The sequence below is a fragment of the Bubalus bubalis genome, chromosome 13, assembly GCF_019923935.1.
Source record: "Bubalus bubalis isolate 160015118507 breed Murrah chromosome 13, NDDB_SH_1, whole genome shotgun sequence".
NCBI classification, from domain to species: Eukaryota; Metazoa; Chordata; class Mammalia; order Artiodactyla; family Bovidae; genus Bubalus; species Bubalus bubalis.
In genome coordinates this window covers 53,543,918-53,565,181 of record NC_059169.1, presented here as the reverse complement: position 1 = coordinate 53,565,181, position 21,264 = coordinate 53,543,918, and the positions used below count along the sequence as shown (strand labels likewise).

General features: G+C 37.9%; 1 protein-coding gene across 8 annotated transcripts in view; it reads right to left on the bottom strand.

Moving 5' to 3' along the window:
* The window catches only part of ZMYM2 (zinc finger MYM-type containing 2), a 64,392-nt gene that overhangs the window by 26,214 nt on the left and 16,914 nt on the right, over positions 1-21,264 (bottom strand). For 5 of the 8 annotated variants that reach the window (XM_025262795.3, XM_025262792.2, XM_025262797.2 and 2 more), the window contains exons 3-9: positions 16,792-17,648; positions 12,777-13,062; positions 11,288-11,453; positions 10,326-10,538; positions 7,968-8,039; positions 2,486-2,636; positions 1,913-2,028 (exon numbers count right to left, since the gene is read on the bottom strand). In XM_025262795.3, the coding sequence (XP_025118580.1) occupies positions 1,913-2,028; positions 2,486-2,636; positions 7,968-8,039; positions 10,326-10,538; positions 11,288-11,453; positions 12,777-13,062; positions 16,792-17,638 (1,851 nt within the window). In that variant the 5' untranslated portion in view covers positions 17,639-17,648. Of the gene's footprint in view, positions 1-1,912; positions 2,029-2,485; positions 2,637-7,967; positions 8,040-10,325; positions 10,539-11,287; positions 11,454-12,776; positions 13,063-15,248; positions 16,297-16,791; positions 17,649-21,264 lie in introns of those variants that run through there. The other 3 variants (XM_025262799.2, XM_025262800.2, XM_025262801.3) reach the window with 2 other exon arrangements.

Genomic DNA, 21,264 nt, shown 5'->3' with positions numbered 1-21,264 from the left:
GTGGTCACTGCTGAGTTTTCCAGATTTGCTGGCATACTGAGTGCAGCACTTGAACAGCATCATATTTTAGGATTTGAAATAGCTCACCTGGAATTCCATCACCTCCACTAGCTTTGTTCGCAGTGACGCTTCCTAAGGCCCACTTGACTTCAAACTCCAGGATGTCTGACTCAAGGTGAGTTACACATCATGGTTATCCAGGTCATTAAGACCTTTTTTGTATAGTTCTGTGTATCCTTGCCAACTCTTCTTAATCTCTTTTGCTTCTGTTAGGTCTTTACTCTTCCTGTCATTTATCATGCCCATCTTTGCATGGAACATTCCCTTGATGTCACCAATTTTCTTGGAGAGATTTTAGTCTTTCCCATTCTATTGTTTTCCTCTATTTCTTTGCATGTTCACTTAAGAAGGCCTTCTAATTTCTCCTCGCTATTCTTTGGAACTCGAGTTCAGAAAGATATACCTTTCTCTTCTCTTCTTTCATCAGCTATTTGTATAAGGCTTCCTCAGACAACTTTACCTTCTTACATTTATTTTTCTTTTGAATGTACAGTGCCTGACTGTACAATGTTACAAACCTCCATCCATAGTTCTTCAGGCACTCCATCAGATCTAATCCCTTCAGTCTATTTGTCACTTAAACTGTATAATCATAAGGGATTTAATTTAGGCCATGCCTGAATGGTCTAGTGGTTTTCCCTACTTTCTTCAATCTGAGCCTGAATTTTGCAATAAGGAGCTCATGATCTGAGCTCCAGTCAGCTCCAGATCTTGTTTTTGCTGACTGTATAGAGCTTCTCTATCTTAAGCTGCAATGAATATAATCAATCTAATTTCAGTACTGACCATCTGGTGATGTCCATGTGTACAGGCAACTCTTGGGTTTTTGGAAAAGGGGTGTTTGCTATGATCAGCATATTCTCTAGATAAAACTCTATTAGTCTTTGTTTTGTACTCCAAGGCCAAACTTGAGTGTTATTCCAGGTACCTCTTCACATCCTACTTTTCCATCCACTTAGAACAAAATAGAACCTTCCCCTTAAGAGTCAGATGTTACTCAAACCATCCTATTAAGAACACACTGCACAGCAGGCACTGAGCACAATGAAACTGTGTGAAAGTGAATCAAGAAAAATCTCACTGAAAAACAGAGCCAAGAAGCCTGGTCAGCTCACCCCACAGACCCCAACAGGAGGGAGACTGTCTCCATGGCCAGCAACAACTCAGATTCTCACCAGCCTCCAGGTATGGCTAAGTCACTTCAGTCGTGTCCGACTCTGTGTGACCCCACAGACGGCAGCCCACCAGGCTCCCCCGTCCCTGGGATTCTCCAGGCAAGAACACTGGAGTGGGTTGCCATTTCCTTCTCCAATGCATGAAAGTGAAAAGTGAAAGTGAAGTCGCTCAGTCGTGTCTGACTCTTAGCGACCCCATGGACTACAGCCTACCAGGCTCTTCCGCCCATGGGATTTTCCAAGCAAGAGTACTGGAGTGGGGTGCCATTGCCTTCTCCAGCCTCTAGGTAACTTGGGCTCAAAACCACCCCCAAGGCAACCCTAACCCTCCTTTGTTCTCCAGACTTGTCTGTGGTGCCTCCTGATTGGCTATTCCCAAATGAACTCGATTTTGCTGGCTAGACCACCTACCCTTTTGTTTTAAAGGTTGATAACTAAAATATATTTTCCTTCAAGATCAGTATGACAAATAACAGTTAAGAAGCCAATTTGAGTACCCACACTAAGTAGATCACTGGTAAAGTCACACCTGCTCTAGCCCAGAATCTCCACCCTCCAATCTGACCGTCAACAATATCATGTAAAACTTAGCATGTTAAATACAGATGAAGTCATGTCACAGTGTTCATTTTCTACCTATATTTTATCAGAAGCATTAAGCAAAATAAAAAACAAACCTGGAATTTAGCCACACAACTGGAATTGCAAAAGTTATACAACTTTCCATCAGGCATTGTGGCTTGATACTGAGGTAAAGAGTTCCGCTTACAAAAATGGCAAATAATTCCCAAACCTAAGAGAGAAAAAGTATATATCAGATTTTTTATGAAATAGCCAAGGTTTTTCCTAAAAATCTTAACTGACCTCTCAGACTAGTCTACTAATGAAACTTTCTATATATTATTATTTTATTAATTAGAGATTAATTGAACCTTAAAAAAATACTGTCATAAAAGAGTCTGATACCATGTCTCCAAAACAAACACAGATACATGAAACAATCTCAGTTTTAGATAATGTTTAAATGGAAAAACAATTTTAACTAAGAACACAGGCATGGACAAACTCCACCAATAATTTAAAAACTAAATTATCAAAACCATTAAAAATTTTTTACATTAACAAAGTTTAGTGTGATGATAAAAATAAACCATTTATGTGGTTTAAAATGAGCATAAAAAGAGAAGAAATAGTTAAGAAATTATTAATGTTATTAAAGTTCTTAAACTTTCCAAATACCTGAAACTTACTTTGTGATTTTGCATATTTTGTCTTGTGACTGTTCATGCAAGCAGTTGAACAATATGGCTCCATATACCCATTAGGACCTATACACTGAGTCATATCAAAAAACCTGCACTGTGTTCGGCAACCAGTACAAGTGGTCAGTTTTCCATATTTCTAAAATTTGAAACAAAAAGAAAATTAAGAATTTAACTAGAAAAGTATTTTTCATTATACTTTTTCTCTCTGTAAAACAATTTTGTTCATCTCTAATCAGGCTTAGTGGGTCAAAAGTCTTCATCTGAGGCTGAGTTTACTGCAATGCAGCTATATTAGGGTCAAACAAAAGTATGATCTAAGCTAAGTCTCCTTCAAAAATAGTGGTTTTCCCTATTAAGTTAAACCAAATCATTACACGTAAGTAAACAGAAACTGAAAATCTAAGGCAAAAAATCTAAGGTTTATCTGTTCACCATGACGACATACTTCCTCGTCTTATGGTAGAAGAAATTAATGAATCCTAATAATCAAACAACTACAGTCCTTCAAAGGAATAATTTGAAGATGTTAAATACTTTTTCCATTGAGCTGCTGCTATTTCAAGCACTCTGATACTTCCCTTAAAACTGATTTACCACGCTTCTACTACATTTAAAACCTCATTCAACCAACATAAAACACAGAAACATTTACATTTTTTAATTAAAAACTTCATTCAAAATTATTTTTGGTTATTAAAGTTAATAATTAAGTCGATAGGTAATAATAAAGTCAATTGTGCCAAACATAAATACTGCCAACCCTGTATAGCTGAGAGAACAAGGAGACAGTGAAGTTCAAGGGAAGGCACAGGAGGCCCACTCTGGAATCTACTGGACAAAAGCAGCATCACTGCACAGTCTCCAACAACACACCCAGAGGCTGGTGTGTCTGTATACAAGAATCACCCTGAAGTCAAACAAAACTAAAGGCAAACCTTTAAGTGCAACTTTTATTTGATGTTTTTTTTCTGAGTGGTAACAGAATTATCATAATCAGTTCCATCAAACGTCACATTTCACAACGCAAAGTAATCATCTTTTCAGTCCTCTGCATTTGCAGACACAAGCTCATCGCATGGAAGGGACTTGAGCATCCGTCCTTCCACATGATGTTTAGATTGTTTCCCTTATCTTCGCACCCAACACCACACAGTACAATATGATGATGTAAGAAGGCCTCAGGACATTGCATGGACAAATGAATAAGAGATGTCAGGGGAAAACGACAATCAGGCCAAAAGTAACAAAAAATGAGCAAACTGCATGGATAAATTTCACAAATGCCACAGGATTTGAGAAAACAAAATAATAAACTGAAGGTAAAAACATTAGGCAAAAACAACCACACTGATAAAAAAAGAAAAACTTCCTCAGCATACAACAAATGGAAAAGTTATGAGAAAACAGCTATTTACATTCCAGGAATGCATGTCATATTCATATTGGTTCCTTATTTACTCAAACAACACCTAAAGGAAGCCATAAACATTACTTCTCAAAGTGGAAACCAACTCATCTCCTTATTCAATCTCTGAAAGGCTCAAAAAAAAAACAAACAAAAAAACAAAAAACCGAAAAACTTATCAACAGCAAAAGAATGCTAACATGGAAAAAAAGTAAGAATAACTGCTAAGTCTGTTAATAACTGCTTAATAACTGTTAAGTCTAATTATGATTCTCCCAAGGTTACAGGACAACAAAGGAAAAGGCTGGTTTTTTGTTTGGAACGAAATATGTTTTCCTGGAGCCTAATAATTTATATTTTATATAGGAAGAAAAAAAAATCAGTAAGACAAAGAAAAAAGAAAAGAATGTTTAAAATGTGGCACCACAGCACATATAGGGAATACTAAAAATATCAGACACCTGCCATTGTGTCACAGATCTACACAGAGAAAAGCAAAGTGGCTCTCAGCAGTGGACATGAGACCTCCACAAGGCAGCTCCTAGGAAGAACTGTCTTACCAACATAACCAAGGCTCAATCATCCACTCTAACCTACATTACATGTTTTAACTTATCAGAAATATCCTTCAAGTTGACAATGAGTTCACTGTCAGAATGGCTAAATATCAATCATTAGTAACTTTTAAGACATACCAAAAAAAAGTAGATCAATTAACTTGGGTCAAGTAAACAAGAAGCTAAGCAACTGGTCCCCACTAAGAAACAGTTTTATGTGAAGACACTGAGAAAGACAGAATCATCAATACTGAGAACACTGTAACAGCCACCTTTACATTTGCCACTATTTCAACCCTGAAAGGGCCCACCTAATGGGAGAGTGGAGAAGGTAATGGCACCCCACTCCAGTACTCTTGCCTGGAAAATTCCATGGATGGAGGAGCCTGGTAGGCTGCAGTCCATGGGGTCGCAAAGAGTCGGACACGACTGAGCGACTTCACTTTCACTTTTCACTTGCATGCATTGGAGAAGGAAATGGCAACCCACTCCAGTGTTCTTGCCTGGAGAGTCCCAGGGACGGGGGAGCCTGGTGGGCTGCCGTCTATGGGGTCGCACACAGTAGGACATGACTGAAGCAACTTAGCAGCAGCAGCAACGGGAGAGTATTATCAAAAAAGACATACACTGCCATGCCGCGTTTTCTCTGCTTCCTATGTAAACAAGCAACATAATCATATTTAAACTTCATGCTTCTATAAATATGCACTGAGTGGTTTAAGGAACAAAATTAAGTGAAACAAATTCACAATTATTACACTCCCCATTCAGGCATGGGGGAAACCTACTTATAAATTCAGTAAAAATAAAAAAAAAAAAGTATGAAGAAGATCTGATTGAAACAGCACTGGTGTAAAAGATAAAAACAATGGGCTATTTGTGGCAAATGGACTCATTTCCAGTCTACTCACTGAAAAAAAGTGCCTTATTAACCAACTCCACATGAATATAAAAATCCATCACATGATTCCAAAACTTTCCCCTATTTTTTCCTTTACTATGTAAGCAAAATATCTCATTTATTACTTTTTTAACCAAGCGAGTGGACAGCAGTGGTAGGTGCTCAAGCAATAAAGGTTGGATGGACTTGTAACTGCGAATCTAACCCAGGAAATGGGCATGTGTGTGGCTGCACAAAACCAACTCCTGGCCACGTCCAGAAACAACTGAAAGCTAACTTCTGTCCACAACACCACATGGAAAAACATACCCCTTCAAATTCATTAACATCCAACTGACCGACATGCAGCTCTGTTTTTTATTTCCATTAGAGGCAATAAACCACACTAGTTAGCAGAACATGTGACTTTGTCAAAAATAAAAATTCCCAACTTTTTATCTATATTGGCAGGTGTATCAATGTATCACAGATGTCAACCTCAAAAAACATTATAGTTATTAAACACTACACCTTACTACTTAATGCATTAATACCACGTGCATAAATCACATTTCATTTAATACTTTTAAAACTATATTTTGAATAACTGGTCCTATTTGTAATCATAGATATTTTATGCATCTAACAGCATTCTGAGAATCCATCTAACCGTGTTACCAAAGGAGTCCAAAGCATAAGAATAGTGAAGAACTAAATCTGTGGAGGAGAGGCAGTGGTAAACTGTCAACAATGACATGATATTATACTAATTTCTATATTAAGTGAAGATTAAGAGATAAATTCAAACAAACCTTGTACTTCATTCATTCAAAAAAAACCCTGAAATTCTTCCTTCATGTTGAAAGATGTTTGTGCAGAAAAATAAAGATCTAAAAAATTTACACACCATCATGCTTGACTTTTCTTCACTATTGTATAGCTTACAATTTTTCTTTCAATACATATATACTAGTTTTGCAATTTTTAGAATTTTTCTAATTGACAACAGATGCTAAAAATAGTGAGAAGTTTGCTGAGCAACATGGTATTTCCATAGTATAAAATACATCCCCTCAAAATAACTTATATATGGAGGGAAAAACAGCAACTGCCCTGGAGAAATGGGACAGCACCCCCTTGACCGAGTGAGCCAAGCCAATGCACAACAGCGGACAGCAGACATCACGTGCCTGCTGGTTTGACGCTGCACAAGGATGTGTACTGCTGCCTAGGTATTCGTGCCCACCATGCACCACCTCAGTGTGATCCTGAGAAAACAGCAGACAAACCTAACTCAAGGGCACTTCACCACCTGTCGTGCAGCACTCAGAAATATCAAGGTCACAAAAGACCTTGGGACCAGACAGACCAGGGACCAGTTCAGAAGTCCCTTATATAAAATGGTATAGTATGCACATCTCCCTCAATTACGTATAATAACTAAAACAATGTAAATGCTATGTAAACAGCTTACAGTGTGCAGCAAATTTAACTTGTGATTTTCGGAAGTTCCTGGAATTTTTTGCCACACCCCTACCCCCAACACATTTTCAGTCAATTGAATCCATTAGATGCAGAACCTGTGGATATAAAGGGCCAACTGTATAACTCTGTAAAACATAGAAATTTTATATAAAAAGGACATATGAAATAAGTAGCCAAAGCTATTACAAGAGCCACTATGATAAATATGCTGATATACTCAAGAAACCCATGGAGGAACATGAACATAATGAGGTCAGAAATAGAGGACATAAAAAAGACCCAGACAGAACCTCTAGAGATGACACAAAGGCCAAGCCAAAATCTACACCACACGGAACTAACAGTTGGTTAGAAACAACTGAGTAAAACCAGTAAAACCAAAGATACAATAGAAAGTCTCTAGTAGGAAGCAAGAAGGAAAACAAGACTTAAAAAACCTCAATAAATAATGAATGAGCCACTGCGACCAGGGGCAGGAGCAGGAAGTCTAGCACACCTGGAACTAGGGTCTCAGGAGGAGAGAGGGAGAAACTGAAAAAAAGGTTTCTTTAAATAATGGCTTATGACTCTGGATTAGATGTTATATAAATCTTTTTTCCAATTTGTTATAACAGACATTAATGAACAAATTTTGAATAAAGTCTATAGATGAACCAAACAGCAGTATTAAAAATGTCTTATTTTGATCGCTGTACTACAATCTTAATTACTGTTAATTGTATACATTTATTATTCAAATACTAATTTACTCATGCAGTTTAACAAATATAGATTTGGAAACAGTTTTTGAAAGAAAGGGGTTTTTCCCCCTCTTTCAGGTAGGTCCAAGAGAAGGACTTTTATATTCTACATTTAAATGCTCACTGTGGTCAAGGACTATGAGTTAAAAATCTGTATCTTAAACTAATTTTTAATAACATAAATACCTAAAATCAATAGAATACATCACAAGAAAACACACATAATATTTAGTGAAATCAAAGTTTGTTTGTCTGAAGAGATAAAATGATCATCATCATAACAGATTTTAAGTTCAGAAATGTTAATATGCTTCCAAATGGACATGATTCTCAGACACACAATAAGGCAGTAGCAGCATGTGTCATGTGGAGGCCATGGCCAGGCCACACTCCCACTTACCTCAGGCTGCGTGAGGAAAGAGTCTGGTGTGTGATCTCGAACCTCCTTCAGGAAGCCTGGATGGCTACCTACCTAAAAGAAGATTTTAAAAGGCTTTATTTTTTTTTTTTGAAGGATAATTGCTTTACAGAATTTTGTTGTTTTCTGTCAAACCTCAACATGAATCAACCATAGGTATATATACATCCCCTCCCTTTTGAACCTCCCTCCCATTTCCCTCCCCATCCCACCCCTCTAGGTTGATACAGAGCCCCTGTTTGAGTTTCCTGAGCCATACAGCAAATTCCCATTGGCCATCTATTTTCCATATGGTAATGTAAGCTTCCATGTTACTCTTTCCACACATCTCACCATCTCCTTCCTTCTCCCCATGTCCGTAAGTCTATTCTCTATGTCTGTTTCTCCAAGGCTGCCCTGCAAATAAATTCTTCAGAACCATTTTTCTAGATTCCATATATGTGCATTAGAATACAATATTTATCTTTCTTTCTGACTCACTTCACTCTGTCTAATAGATTCTAGGTCCATATAAAAAGATATAAAGAAAGGCTCCCAGACTGAAAGGTCAACAAGCAACCTGAAAAAGCTGATTCTTAATTACCTATTTCGTGACTTAAAACAACCTCATCCAACTTTACAAATGCCTGTCTGCTCTGTCCTAGTGCCAACGCCCAGCTTACAGAATAATTATTACATAACTTTAATGATCCTATAGAAAAATAAGGCTCAGATGATGGTCAGTATTTTTAACTAAGGTATGTATATTATTTTAGACATTGATGCTATTTGCACACTTAGTAGTCTAAGCCTCACTTTAATATTCGTTCTGCTGCCTGCCACATGGGAGATCTGGGTTCGATCCCTGGGTTGGGAAAACCCCTGGAGAAGGGAGAAGCTACCCACTCCAGTATTGTGGCCTGAAGAATTCTATGAACTATACAGTCCCTGGGTTCACAAAGAATCGGACACTACTGAGCAACTTTCAGTCAGTCAATCAATCTACTGCAGTGGTCTGGAACTGAACCCAAACATCTCTGAGCTGTGCCTGTGCCAGGTTATTCACCATTGGTTATCTGTAGCAGCAAAACAATGGAGATAACGCAATACCATCCACAGCAAAGTAATTGTCTTGTATACTAGTGACCACTGGCTCTTGGGAGGTGAGAGGAAACACCATAATCCACACAGCACCAGCATAAAATGAACATGAAGTCAGCAAGGGAGACATGGATGCACTCCATTAAGTAAGATATTGCCACCACACAAATACAGTCATGGAAATAACTTCAAGAGCACAGATAACATTAAAATATAATAAAATAATTAGGAATTTCTAAGTTTTAAGTATTTATTTTCTTTGTTTTCAATACTCTGTGTCTCCCTCCACCCCAAATACATTATCTTTAAGCCCTTACTCCCAATGAGACTGTATCTGGAGCAGGGGCTTTAGGGAGGCAGTCAAGACTAAACCAAGTCCTACAGGACACTCTTTCTCCTGAGCACAGAGGAAAGACCACATGAGGACACAGAGAGAAGGCTCCCTACAAGTCTGGCAGAGTGGCCTCACCAAAGTCACCCTGGAAGGGCACCTTGATCTTTAAGCCTCCAGAACTGTGAGAAAGAAAATTCTTGGCTGTCTGAACCCCTCAGTATTTTGTTATGGCAGTCCTAGCAGATTAATACAAATGGAATTTATAAGTTTCTCAAACTTAATTTTTAACAATGGGTTAACAACCAGCTCACAAAATACCTAAAAACTAAGCCATGAAAAAAAGAAGAATAAGGAATATATTGACAGGGGATGCGTCCAAGATACAAATGTACTAGTAAAAGCACATAACCGTATGCTCCCTTTTGTACAGGGAAAAAAGAGAAACTAAGAACAAATTATTTCCTTAATTTTTCAGAAAGAACAGAAAAGAAAATACTATTAAAAATTTATATGTATAAAGAGTAAGTAGGAACCAACAGAAGAAAGAAATGGGGCCAACTTCTGACTTTTGAAATCATTAAAAAATAAACTAGATCAAAAACATCTTAAATTTCAAATTAATATTACAAATAAGATAATCATTCCTAAGCATTAACAATCTGAAAAATCGTATTTGTGACCCCTCTCCACCCAAAAAAAAATTCAAAACAAGAATCACTGTGGTAAGCATTTACCTATGGTAAAATCACAACCTTATTTCCAACCATCTACATATATTTCCACATTTATCTGAGATAAGGTTATCTCTAAGATGTTAAGACAATAATGGAACTAAATGAGATCCCAAGATAAATCTGGCTACTAAATGCTGTTAAGAGTAAAACTATTACAGCAATTTAAAAACACACTCAAACCAGTGGTGTTACCTGCTTGTATTCACTGACACAACTCTGACAGCAAAACCTCTTCTGCTGACCATCAACGACCAGGACATTGTTCCCAGCTCCTTTGCTGGGCAGGTACTCGCCGCACTGCTCACAGCAGTTCATTATAAGGCCATTAGCCATCCTGTATCTGTTAAAGCAATGGTCACTGCACAGCTTATGAGTCATGTTTTTAAAGCTAACTTCATGGCGAATCTAAAAGAAAAACAACAAGCAAAATTTTAAAACACAAATTAATACACAACATGTAGCTTAAGTCACAAGGTGCTCCAACAAAAAGAAAATGCCTCTATTTTTCTATGTAAGGCTTGTTTAAGAAAAGGGCAAAACAAAGTGCATTTCATTTTTAAACTTTTTTTTAATAAACACACGGAATACACATATGGCAGGAAGCAGGGAGGACCACCAGGATCATAATACAAGCTTCTCTAGAGGTCTCTATAAGTGATAGGAAGCAACCCAGTCTAGGTAATATAAAACTTCTAAAACAGATTGGAAATCTTTAGCTAAATCCAAACGGAAATATAAATAAAGTACATTGCTATACAAAATAGGGAGAACTATTATAAATAATCCAAATAAGGATGGATACACAGATTTCTTTTTATTTCATAAAATGCCAAAACCATAATATATTTTTAATGAAATCCTCCAAAATATCCCCACCACTTATTTCACTGCTTAGACAAGATTGTTGCCTCTTGTTTGAAGCTTAGCACCATTTAAACACTATGGTTTTGTCTGTGAGTGCTCCCAACATCAAGGAAAAAGTCAACTGATGCTATATTTCAATTTTTTTATAACTGCATAAAGGGATAGTTATAAGACAGATTTCATATACCCTCACTTTTAAGGAAACACACACTGATGATGTATCATTAACAGTTAAAGTCATAAATATTCCTATTAATCAGAACTAAGTGATAAAGCACAGAAATACAAACCTCTGTTAGTTTACCACAAATTGTACATCTTGATTTATTCAGAGCTCCTTTAGTAGGATTCTGTTTGTCTTCATAGAGAGACAGACAAGATGTGCTACAGAACTCCTGGAAGGATTCACTTGAGTCCACTTGAGCAACAATGGTTCCTTTCATTGTAGTTATATCTCTGAAAAGCAGCAAAGTCAAGCTCCACTTAAAAATAAATCAAATACAAAAAAAGTAAGTGACATTTTTAACTTCCATAAATTGGAACCATTTTTAGATTCATTACATCACCTTTACTATGTAAAAACTCTTGGTTCATAAAAATATGAACACAGAAGCTTGAGAAGTAGTACTATTAAACCCCAGCCACCACTCAATTCATCTTCAAGCTCCTTAACAAGGCTTTCAGACACTGGAAACACTTTAAAAAAAAAGTTTTTTTATAAATGTGGAGTTTAATGTCAAGGCCTAATTTACTGAGGTATAAATTATGATACCTATGCAATTTTCCTCTCCAGGTAAGCAGAAAGCATGAGATATCTAGGTCACAGGAATACAACATCCTTTTAGAGAGCAAAAGTGAATTTAAATACATCCCATAACCCAGAACAACCCAACTGACCATTCATTCTGTACAGCTCTCAACTACAACTAAAAATGTTAAGAAACAACCACATTGATGACTTTCGAAATTTTCCTTTAATTCTGAATTTTCAGGTCTTACACTACTGCATGCAAGCCTATTACTGTAAAGCAACCAAAAAATGTATAACAATTGCACCAATATTTGAATTTACTAAACTTACACAGAGCACTCAGCCCTTTTCAAATTTCTAAGATCTAAAACATCTTCACAAACATGGGCTGCTCAAGAGATGGTACAGAAAATCCACCTGCTTGACCTTGTACAGAATATGCCATATTCATCTCATTTTTAACTAGTGAGGCCAGACGTAGAAACAGCAGGAGAGGATTCACTACAAGGCTGTCAAAAAATTGGTACCTGAGTCATCAAAAGGTAAGTATTAAAAAATGACCTAACATTTAAGACAAACATAAATAAATGCATACAATAACCAAAGTTCTGCCAATTTTAAACGATCTTAACATGAAAGTACTCTAAATTTTGACCTATTTTAATACAAAACTAGTCACACATAAATTGCTTAAGAATTTTTTCGGGCTAGAACTAAATTCTTATAATTAGTAATGTAAATAAGCATGTATGTATTTTTTACAAACTCAAGAAGTCCAATGGAGATCACAGATAAAATTAATTACAGGGATCGAGGATGTAAATCAACCCCAAAGCCCATCCAAGTAGGAGGCTCTTATTCCTAAACCACCTCAGCTTGACAGAGAACACTCTAATGCTCTACAAATTTTAGTCTGGCTTAGCTTATGCATTTTCAAAACACGGTGATTCACCTCTAAAACAATTTTTCTCAAATTTTATATCACGAATATTCAACCACATGGAAATATGCTGAAAGGTAAACCTTACTTTTTACACATAACACAAAGTTTCTTTGGAGCAGGCTTGTGAGAGAAGGAAGAAAGGCAGGTGGTAGAACAGAAGAGGTGAGCTGATCCTTTTCGCTGATAAGCTGTCTGTCCCTTCTGCAGAGGTTTTTTGCAGTTTGCACAAGTGACTTTAACTGGTTTAGTGGGTTGCTGTTGGGCAGAAGGCTGGAAAATCTGTTTAGGAAGCGAGGCCACTGGTGATAAAGAATCCACCCCTGGCTGTTTCTGATTACGGGGAAAGGATGCTGACTGGGAGATCCAAGAATCTAAAAAAAAACACACACACATACATTGAAATTTGTATCAGAGAAACATTCTGTACACGTTTCAGACATCAGGAAGGCACAGTACAGTGGACGGTCAAAGGCACAGACTTTGGAGTCAGCATGGCTGACATGCAGGCTTCATTACCTACCAGCCCGGGAAGTTACTCATGTGGCGCCTAACTCGTCTCTCAACTGCAAACAGAAACTTTAAACGAGATAATACATGGTTTAAAAACCAGTGACTGACATATAGGAAGCACTAAAAAGTATTAGCCATTAGTTATTAAACAGGAAGAACTTACAGAATATGACTTTAAGCAAGGAACACATATATCAACATAAAAGTATAATAAAATCTCGACCAACCAGAACCTTTGACAAATATAACATAGGTTGGATAAAGTTTACAAATGATTATACTCAAAACATCTTTCTAGGAACTTCTCTTGCAGTCCAGTGCTAAGACTCCATGCTTCCAGTGCAAGGGGGCATGGGTTTGATCCTTGGTCAGAGAACTAAGATGCCACATGGCACAGCCAAAAAATTTTTTAAATAATAAAAAGTTTAAAATAAATCTTTCTGAGAACAGCTTTTCCATATATATGTTTCATTCCATGGCCTCCAAGTACATCACATACTATCAAAGAAACCAGAGTGTTAAACAGACGTGGGGACCAACGCACCATCACCCAGGGGTGCTGCCCCTGCCAGCAGCACAGCCTACCAGGCATGGCACTGACAGCTGGGAGCCCAATGCTGGGGAGCAGAGGTCCACCCCTCTCTCCTTCACAGACCGCTTCAGTGGGATGAGCAGTGAGTTTCCAGCCCACCACTGGTCACCGCTCCACAGCCTCCCGATGCAACACCAATGTGTGCGCGCGTGCTCCATTGCTCAGTTGTGTCCAGCTCTTTTGCAACCCCATAGACTGTAGCAATACCAATACTGCTAATGTTTTACATTTTGAAACTTTTCATGCTATTGCTTCTAACTTCTACTACTTTGTCCTCTTGTAATATTTTTCCTTTCAAGCTCCTTGTGAAATTTGAACTTCCATACAAAAAAGATGTCCTTTTATAAGAAAAACAAAGTACAAAAATATCTAGAGTATGAGGACATTTCTTTACTATCAAAACCTTAAAGAGGGCAAGTTCCTGGTTCTGACCAGTCCATTCATTGACCTAATGGTTTCCAGGTGCTACATATACTGCTAGTCAAATTTTACCTAATCCACAAACCCTTCCAAATAAACCCATACTTTATACAGAGAGTAAACAAAGTGCATTCTGGAATCCTGTCATCCTGATACCATGAGGGCCGGTTTTAATGAAGAGGTAAAAATACTAAAGAACACGAAAAATGCAAATCACTGAAATGGCAGTTCCATCTCATGAAGGGCCGTCCAACAAAAATTTTATTTGAATATATGTTGGAATAGCTTTTACAACATAAAGTGGATCCTTAGAATTTTCAACTCTGTAGGCTTCTCATTTGAATATATACTTAAAGGAACCTATTTAAACCTAAAATCATCTATTAACTTGACTTGGAAAAATGGCAATTTTTTTTTCAGTTTAGTTTTAGGCCCTGTAAACTAAATACACAGTAGCTCCTTTTATCTATACTTTACCTCTTACATTTCCCCTACTTTTAAATTTTCACCTCCTTCAACATCAACACACTTTTAGGAATGGAAGGAACTTAAGCATTCTGTCTGAGACCTCTGTTTTACACAAGGGACATCAAGGAATACAGGTTAATTTGCCAAAGTCATCATTAGTCTAAGAGCCAGCATAAACAGCTAGGATGTTGTAATTCTCCATTACAAACAAAGACCGCAGGTACACACAAGAGCTAATCCGTAAACTCAGGAGCAAGAGGTGTATCTGTCTGGCTTTCTGATGCACACTTGACATTCCCTGACTCAGCAACAATCCTCAAGTACTAGGGGTCCCAAGACACATGGATAAGAATATTCTTAAGAGTTATTTAAATACTAAAAACTGGAATTGAACTAAATAGAGAATTATCAAATTCAAACATATACTCTTGATATGGTCAAAAGTTAAAGATCTACTGTTTATTTAAAGGGGCAGGAGGAAGGGAAAGTGTGCAAAGCTAGACCTATCCTGCAATCTCAGGTTACAATTAAATGTACCATCCTCAATAGTAAAGACTGCACACTATGTTCTTTTTCATACATTTTTAATATATTTAAAATTATGAGACAAAACAGCTGTTTTGAAACTAATTTGACTATTATCATGTCTTAAACTTTTATAAAAAGTGAGCCAGAAGGAAAGATATTCTAATATACAGCTGATAGCAGTTTAAATTGTAAAACCTTTCCAGAAGGCAGCATGATAAACTATTTCCACAACTTAAAAATGCTCTCACAAATTCACATACACATATGCACATCAATGACCTACCAACAAATATATGTAAATACATACAAGGGGAAATGGTCTTGGGTGACATTAGAATTTTTCAAAACTGAGTATTAAGAAACATACTTTTTTCAAAATCATTATAAACCAGAACATTTTTATAACCAATGATCTTTGGACAGATAGAAGCAGTGACACACTCTGACCCAGTAACTTTATTTCTAGGAGTAAATGCTAAGAAATCATCAGAAATTTGAGGGGAAAAAAGTTCATCATATACCAACAACAGCAAAAAAGGAAAATGGTGTAAAAGCCAAATATGGCAACTGGTATAATGAAACCCACTGTGCAGTCATTACAACTTCCATGTATAAACAATTTTAGTGGTATGAAAAAATACAGAGCCACATTAAGTGGAGGGAAAACAAGAAGGAACATTATGAAGAACTTCACTCAAGCAAGTTAAGAAATACAAAGGAGAAAGAATGACAACCAGCCACTCAAACCATTATCAACAGTGGTAGGTAACCTTCAGTTAATCACCTATAAGGGTTTCTCCCCCCCATTTTTTAATTATGGATTTTCCAAATATTCTTCAGTAATTAGACATCACTATCATAACCGAAAAGAATAAGTAAGAAAAACAACTAGCATTTCACAAAACATTCTACACAGCTTCGGTTTCAGTCATTTCTTATTATTCCCCACAATCCTAGGCTGATAAAGTTGCTAACAAGCTTAAAATGATGAAGCCTAAGAAGAGAAGGTACACGAGAGACAGGCAGGCCGCACGTGGTCGGGAAAAGCCACAGAACTCTTCTCACAGTTTCCACAGAATAAAGCTGCCTGCAGAAAGCATTTTCAAATAGTCAAGAAATTTACCAATCTTTACATATTAAAAAAAAATTACTGCTAATAAGTACAAATTAAAATCAGACAGGCAATCAAAATTAAAACACAAATCTAAATGCAATTACACAACATTATATTGCTCCTCACATGTACTAAATATCTTTTCGTTCTCTATTTGCACATTAAAACCATACCATTAAAAACACACGAGCATAAAATGAGTACATGACAAACAGGATGCCAAATTATTAGAGTATGGTGACTATAAAGAGTATTTTGTTCTGATTAATTTTCCAATACTCTACAGAGAAATATTACATACATAGTTTACATCTCTTATTAGTTAAAATTTGAAACTTGAAAGTCAATAGAATTAACATATCTTACATGAGTAAACTAACCAAAGTAGCACCAATTAGGACAATGAAAGAAGAATCTGCCTGTGAACAACCCCTAAAGGGGGAGCGGGAGAGGACCCTCACTGCTTACCAGGGTTGTGATGAGCTGCAGACTCTCCGTTCTGAAATGCGTCTCCTGCCACATTCATTCTACCAGGATTGAAAGGTCCTACTGCAGTCTTGGTCTGTGAAGTTAAAGACGGGGTGTATGTTTGCATATTAACACCAAAATTACTTGACTGCAGTCCATTAGAGACATCTCCCAAGCTGGCATTCTGCAGGGATGTTACGTGTGTGATCATCAGGTTCATGTCTCTCCCGTCAGTGTGTTCTAACTGGCCATCACTCACAGAGCCGACGCCTGTTTCTAAGGTCGTAACGTTAGCGATCTGAATCTCAGAGTCTGGTTCTGTGGTGATACCACTATTACCCATTCCTGCATTTACCTTACTTCTTGAAAAACTGGAAGGGGAGAAATCCACATCATTGGTTCTGTTTTTAGACTCAGATGGTCTCCGTTCAATAAAATTGGAGGAATTTTTCTCTTGCCCTTGATTTGTTTCCATATCCTCCTCATCATCAATGACAATCGTCTCACTTACACTCCCCTTCTGAGAAGCCAATTCTTTTGAGGAAGGAAGAATTTTGGAATCATTTCCTGGCAGCTCTTCATTTTTTGATGATGTAAATGTTATGGTTCTTTGATCAGCCACCACTGGTGCACAAGGAGGAGGTGGTTGTACTGGTTCAATAAACACAACATCATCATCGTCTTCCACTGATGAGCTCTGAAATTTATTAGATCTATTCACTAAAGGATTAGGTGGCCCACTAAACGAATTTCCTACATCCGTGAGACTAGCTGCCATGGCCGTCCTCCCCAACAGAACAGGAGTCTGATCAGTCACTTCCAATCCTCCTGCTGAACCTGTGTCCATGCCAAAGACCCTGTTAAGGAGACAGAAAAAAGACACACGTTACAATTGTCAGTATATGGCTTTTGATGCGACTCAAATTCAAAGAATTTTTTGAAGGTACTTTTATTTTCTTTCTTACTCTAAGTGACAACGATTCTTATCGATGATCCAGGAAAAACTTGATATCCATTTTGTGATCTTCCCTCATTCACTAATCATTTCATATAGTTTATGTGATATAAAAATAACATGCGATATAAAAATACAGGTAATTATACAATTTTCAATAAGAATATGCAGTATATTTGCAACCTTCTCTTCTCTACCACTGCCTACCCTATAAATTCTAACACTGAAAACATACATAAATCGTTCCACACACATGTGAACAAAAAAATAACTAAAATCTGATCACGACAATCTCTTGATATTTATCCTACTTATTCACTGTATTGAATAAAATGACATAATTTAATCTCCAACTTTGCTTACCTTTTTTTTTTTTAAATCCACTGTTCTCACATTCCCTGGCTCCCATGTAGCTGCGTGATTAAATCCTTCTGAGAATCTGAAATCTTTGCCAATCACATCCACAAAGCATAAATGCCCACTGCCCTGCCCTTCATGTCCATCTATCGGGCTGCATAACAGTCCTGACGACATCAGATACTAAGCCCTGGAACCTGTAACTGTTACCTCACAAGGAAAGGGGGTCTGTGCAGAGATGATGATGAGAAAAGACTTCAAAATGGGCTTGGCTGGGTGGGCCCTGCACACACCTCTTGTACCCCATCAAGAGGTGGAAGAGACGACAGGCACTGAGACCAGAGGCGGCTGCGGAGAGGGAACGACACAGCCCAGCATGTCACAGCACCAAAACCTACAGTAGGTGAGGAGCGAGCCCTCCCCAGAGCCTCCGGGCAAGCTTAGCTCTGGTGACACCTTGGCTTGAGCCCCAGGCCACCAATTTCTGACTTGTGACTTCCAGTTTTAAACTGCTAAGTTTGTGGTAATTTGTTACAATAGTCCTAGGAAAATATTATCTGCCCCTTGTTTACATCTTTAAAATAACCCTGATACAGCTGTAATATTTGTCCATGTTCATGACTTAGAAATTGTGGCTTAGAGACGCTAACTAACTAAGTCACACAGCTAGAATGCATCCCCAGGTTTTCACCGCAACAGTCCAAACTCCTCATGACTCTGCCACAGTCGACTCGTATTCCTGAGCACTTACTACACAGGCAGAGCTGTGCCGAAGCCAAAGAGATAGCAGCAAGTTAACAGTAAAACAGTCAGAAAGGAGAAAAATAAATTACTGAGCAGATAGACGATGAGGTGATGGGCACGGATAGTAGCAGACCCAGTCCTGAACATGGATCACCTTCATCTCAGAGGCTAAACTGGAAAAAAACAAGAAGGGAAAATGCAGGGTGAGTACAGACTGCAGGTCAATTTGCAGAAAGACAGGACCGTGAAGTGGTTTGTACCCTACACCTTTACAGGAGACAAGACTGCAGCTGTGCAGGTGTGGAAACCTGGTCTAAGGGCCCAGTGCCAACTGTGAACTGCCTGGTAACCCTTCTTCTCTCATAAGGCCACTCAACCCAGTCTGATAACACAGAAGCTTACAAACAAACACTGCTTCATCTATACAGCCATTTGCTTACACTGCGACAAAAGCCTCTGGACGGAAGACGATCACCCTAAAATAAATAATTATCATACTGACAGACGGCTGACAGGCATGAAGAAACTATTCAGTGTGTGTTTTGGTGCATTTTCTGAATTTGTGAGCATGACTTCTCACTTATTAAGTTAAAATTTAAATTTTAGAAAAAACAATGGGTAACAGGATGAAGAAAAAAGACCAAAGACCTCTGTGAGCAGGTGACACTTCACTGAGACCTGGAATGATGAGCAAGAGCTAACTGGGAAACTGGAGTGAGGGCAGCTCCCAAAGAAGCCCAACGGGAACAAGGCTGACACTTCCAGCACTAGGGTGAAGGCCAAACATGGCTGGAACAAGGTCCAGGTCCATGGAAGGCAACAGGATGAGAGGAGATACAAAACAAGCAAAGAACTCACCAAAGTCAGCAAGTCAGGTTAACAGTTGCATTCAACAAAGATTTATGGAGCACCCAGTATATACAAGACACAGTCTGAGGCATTGAGAAAAATCAATAAACCAAACAGGTCAACACCCCTTCCATGAGAAATCATGAACCTGGGAGTCACTTGATGGTCTAGTGGTTAGGACCCCAGGCTTTCACTGCCGAGGCCTGGACTCAAACAACCACTCGGAACTATTCTAAAATTCCACAGGCCAGAAAAAAAAAAACAAAAACCTGTGAATCACTATGTTGTACACTTCAAACTTTCAGAATATCATAAATCAATACTTCAATTAAGAAAAAGCAGTAGCTCAGATATATAAATCAAAAGTGCCCAAGGTTCCAAGACAACGTCAGGACTTCACACACTGCACAAAGCTTGGCTCCAAGGCTTCCCTGGTGCTCTAGTGGCTAGGATCCACCGGCCAATGCAGGGGACACAGGTTCGGCCCCTGGTCCGGGAAGATCCCATGTTCAGTGGAGATTCTGCACCCATGCTCCGCAACTACTGAGCCAGCACCACAGAGCCCACAAGCCACAACGACTGAAGTCCACACTATAGAGCATGTGCTCCACTATAAGAGAAGCCACCACCATGAGAAGCCCACACACCACAAACAGAGAAAGCCCACACAGCAATGAAGACCCAGCACAGCCAAAAATAAATAAATCTTTTATTTTTTTAAAAAAGCTTGATCCTACAACTCTCTTCATTCTTCTTGTTAAGCTGTTTGTTTCAGGATGGAAGATATAATATTGGAAAATGAGAAAAGACACATTTATATCTGCTTTAAGGAAAATAGATAATTTCATTTAAAAATTTAAGGGGTGACTATTTTGCCTTACTCAAAGACCTAAAAATTATCATTCTAAGCTCTAAGACACTTTAAGTGTTATTATTTTTTTTTTTAGCTGCACCATGCAGCATTCAGGATCTTAGTTCCCTAACCAGTGACTGAACCCAGGCCCTTGGCAGTGAGAGTGCAGAATCCTAACCACTGGACTACCAGGGAATTTCCCTAAGACACTTTAAATACACTTTCAAATATTAAAATATATACTATATTAACCTAATAAGGAAGACTTGTTTATGGTAAAACAACAGCATGTGCTGGGAGAAACCTTCATACAAGGCCTTCACTTAACTTTAAGTAAACATAAAAAATTTTAACCTCGCTACAGGAAGTCTTAAATGCTGAAATAAGTTGAATAACATTTGATTCAAAAATTTAATAACTGATTCAATTAGGTTCTCTTAAAATACAAGTACATTCATCCAGTAATAGTTAACATGTATTTAATACTTATTATGTGCCAAATATTCATGACGATTAAACATTTAAGCAACCCAATGAAAAGTAAAATCATTATCTCCCTTATACAGATTTTTTTTAAAATGCAATCATCTAAAGTAAACTGCCCAGGACTTCCCTGGTGGTCAAGTGGTTAAGAGACACCACTGAAGGAGGCAAGGGTTTGACCCTGGTCAGGGAACTAAGATCCCACATACCACAGACAAAAACAACTTAAAGT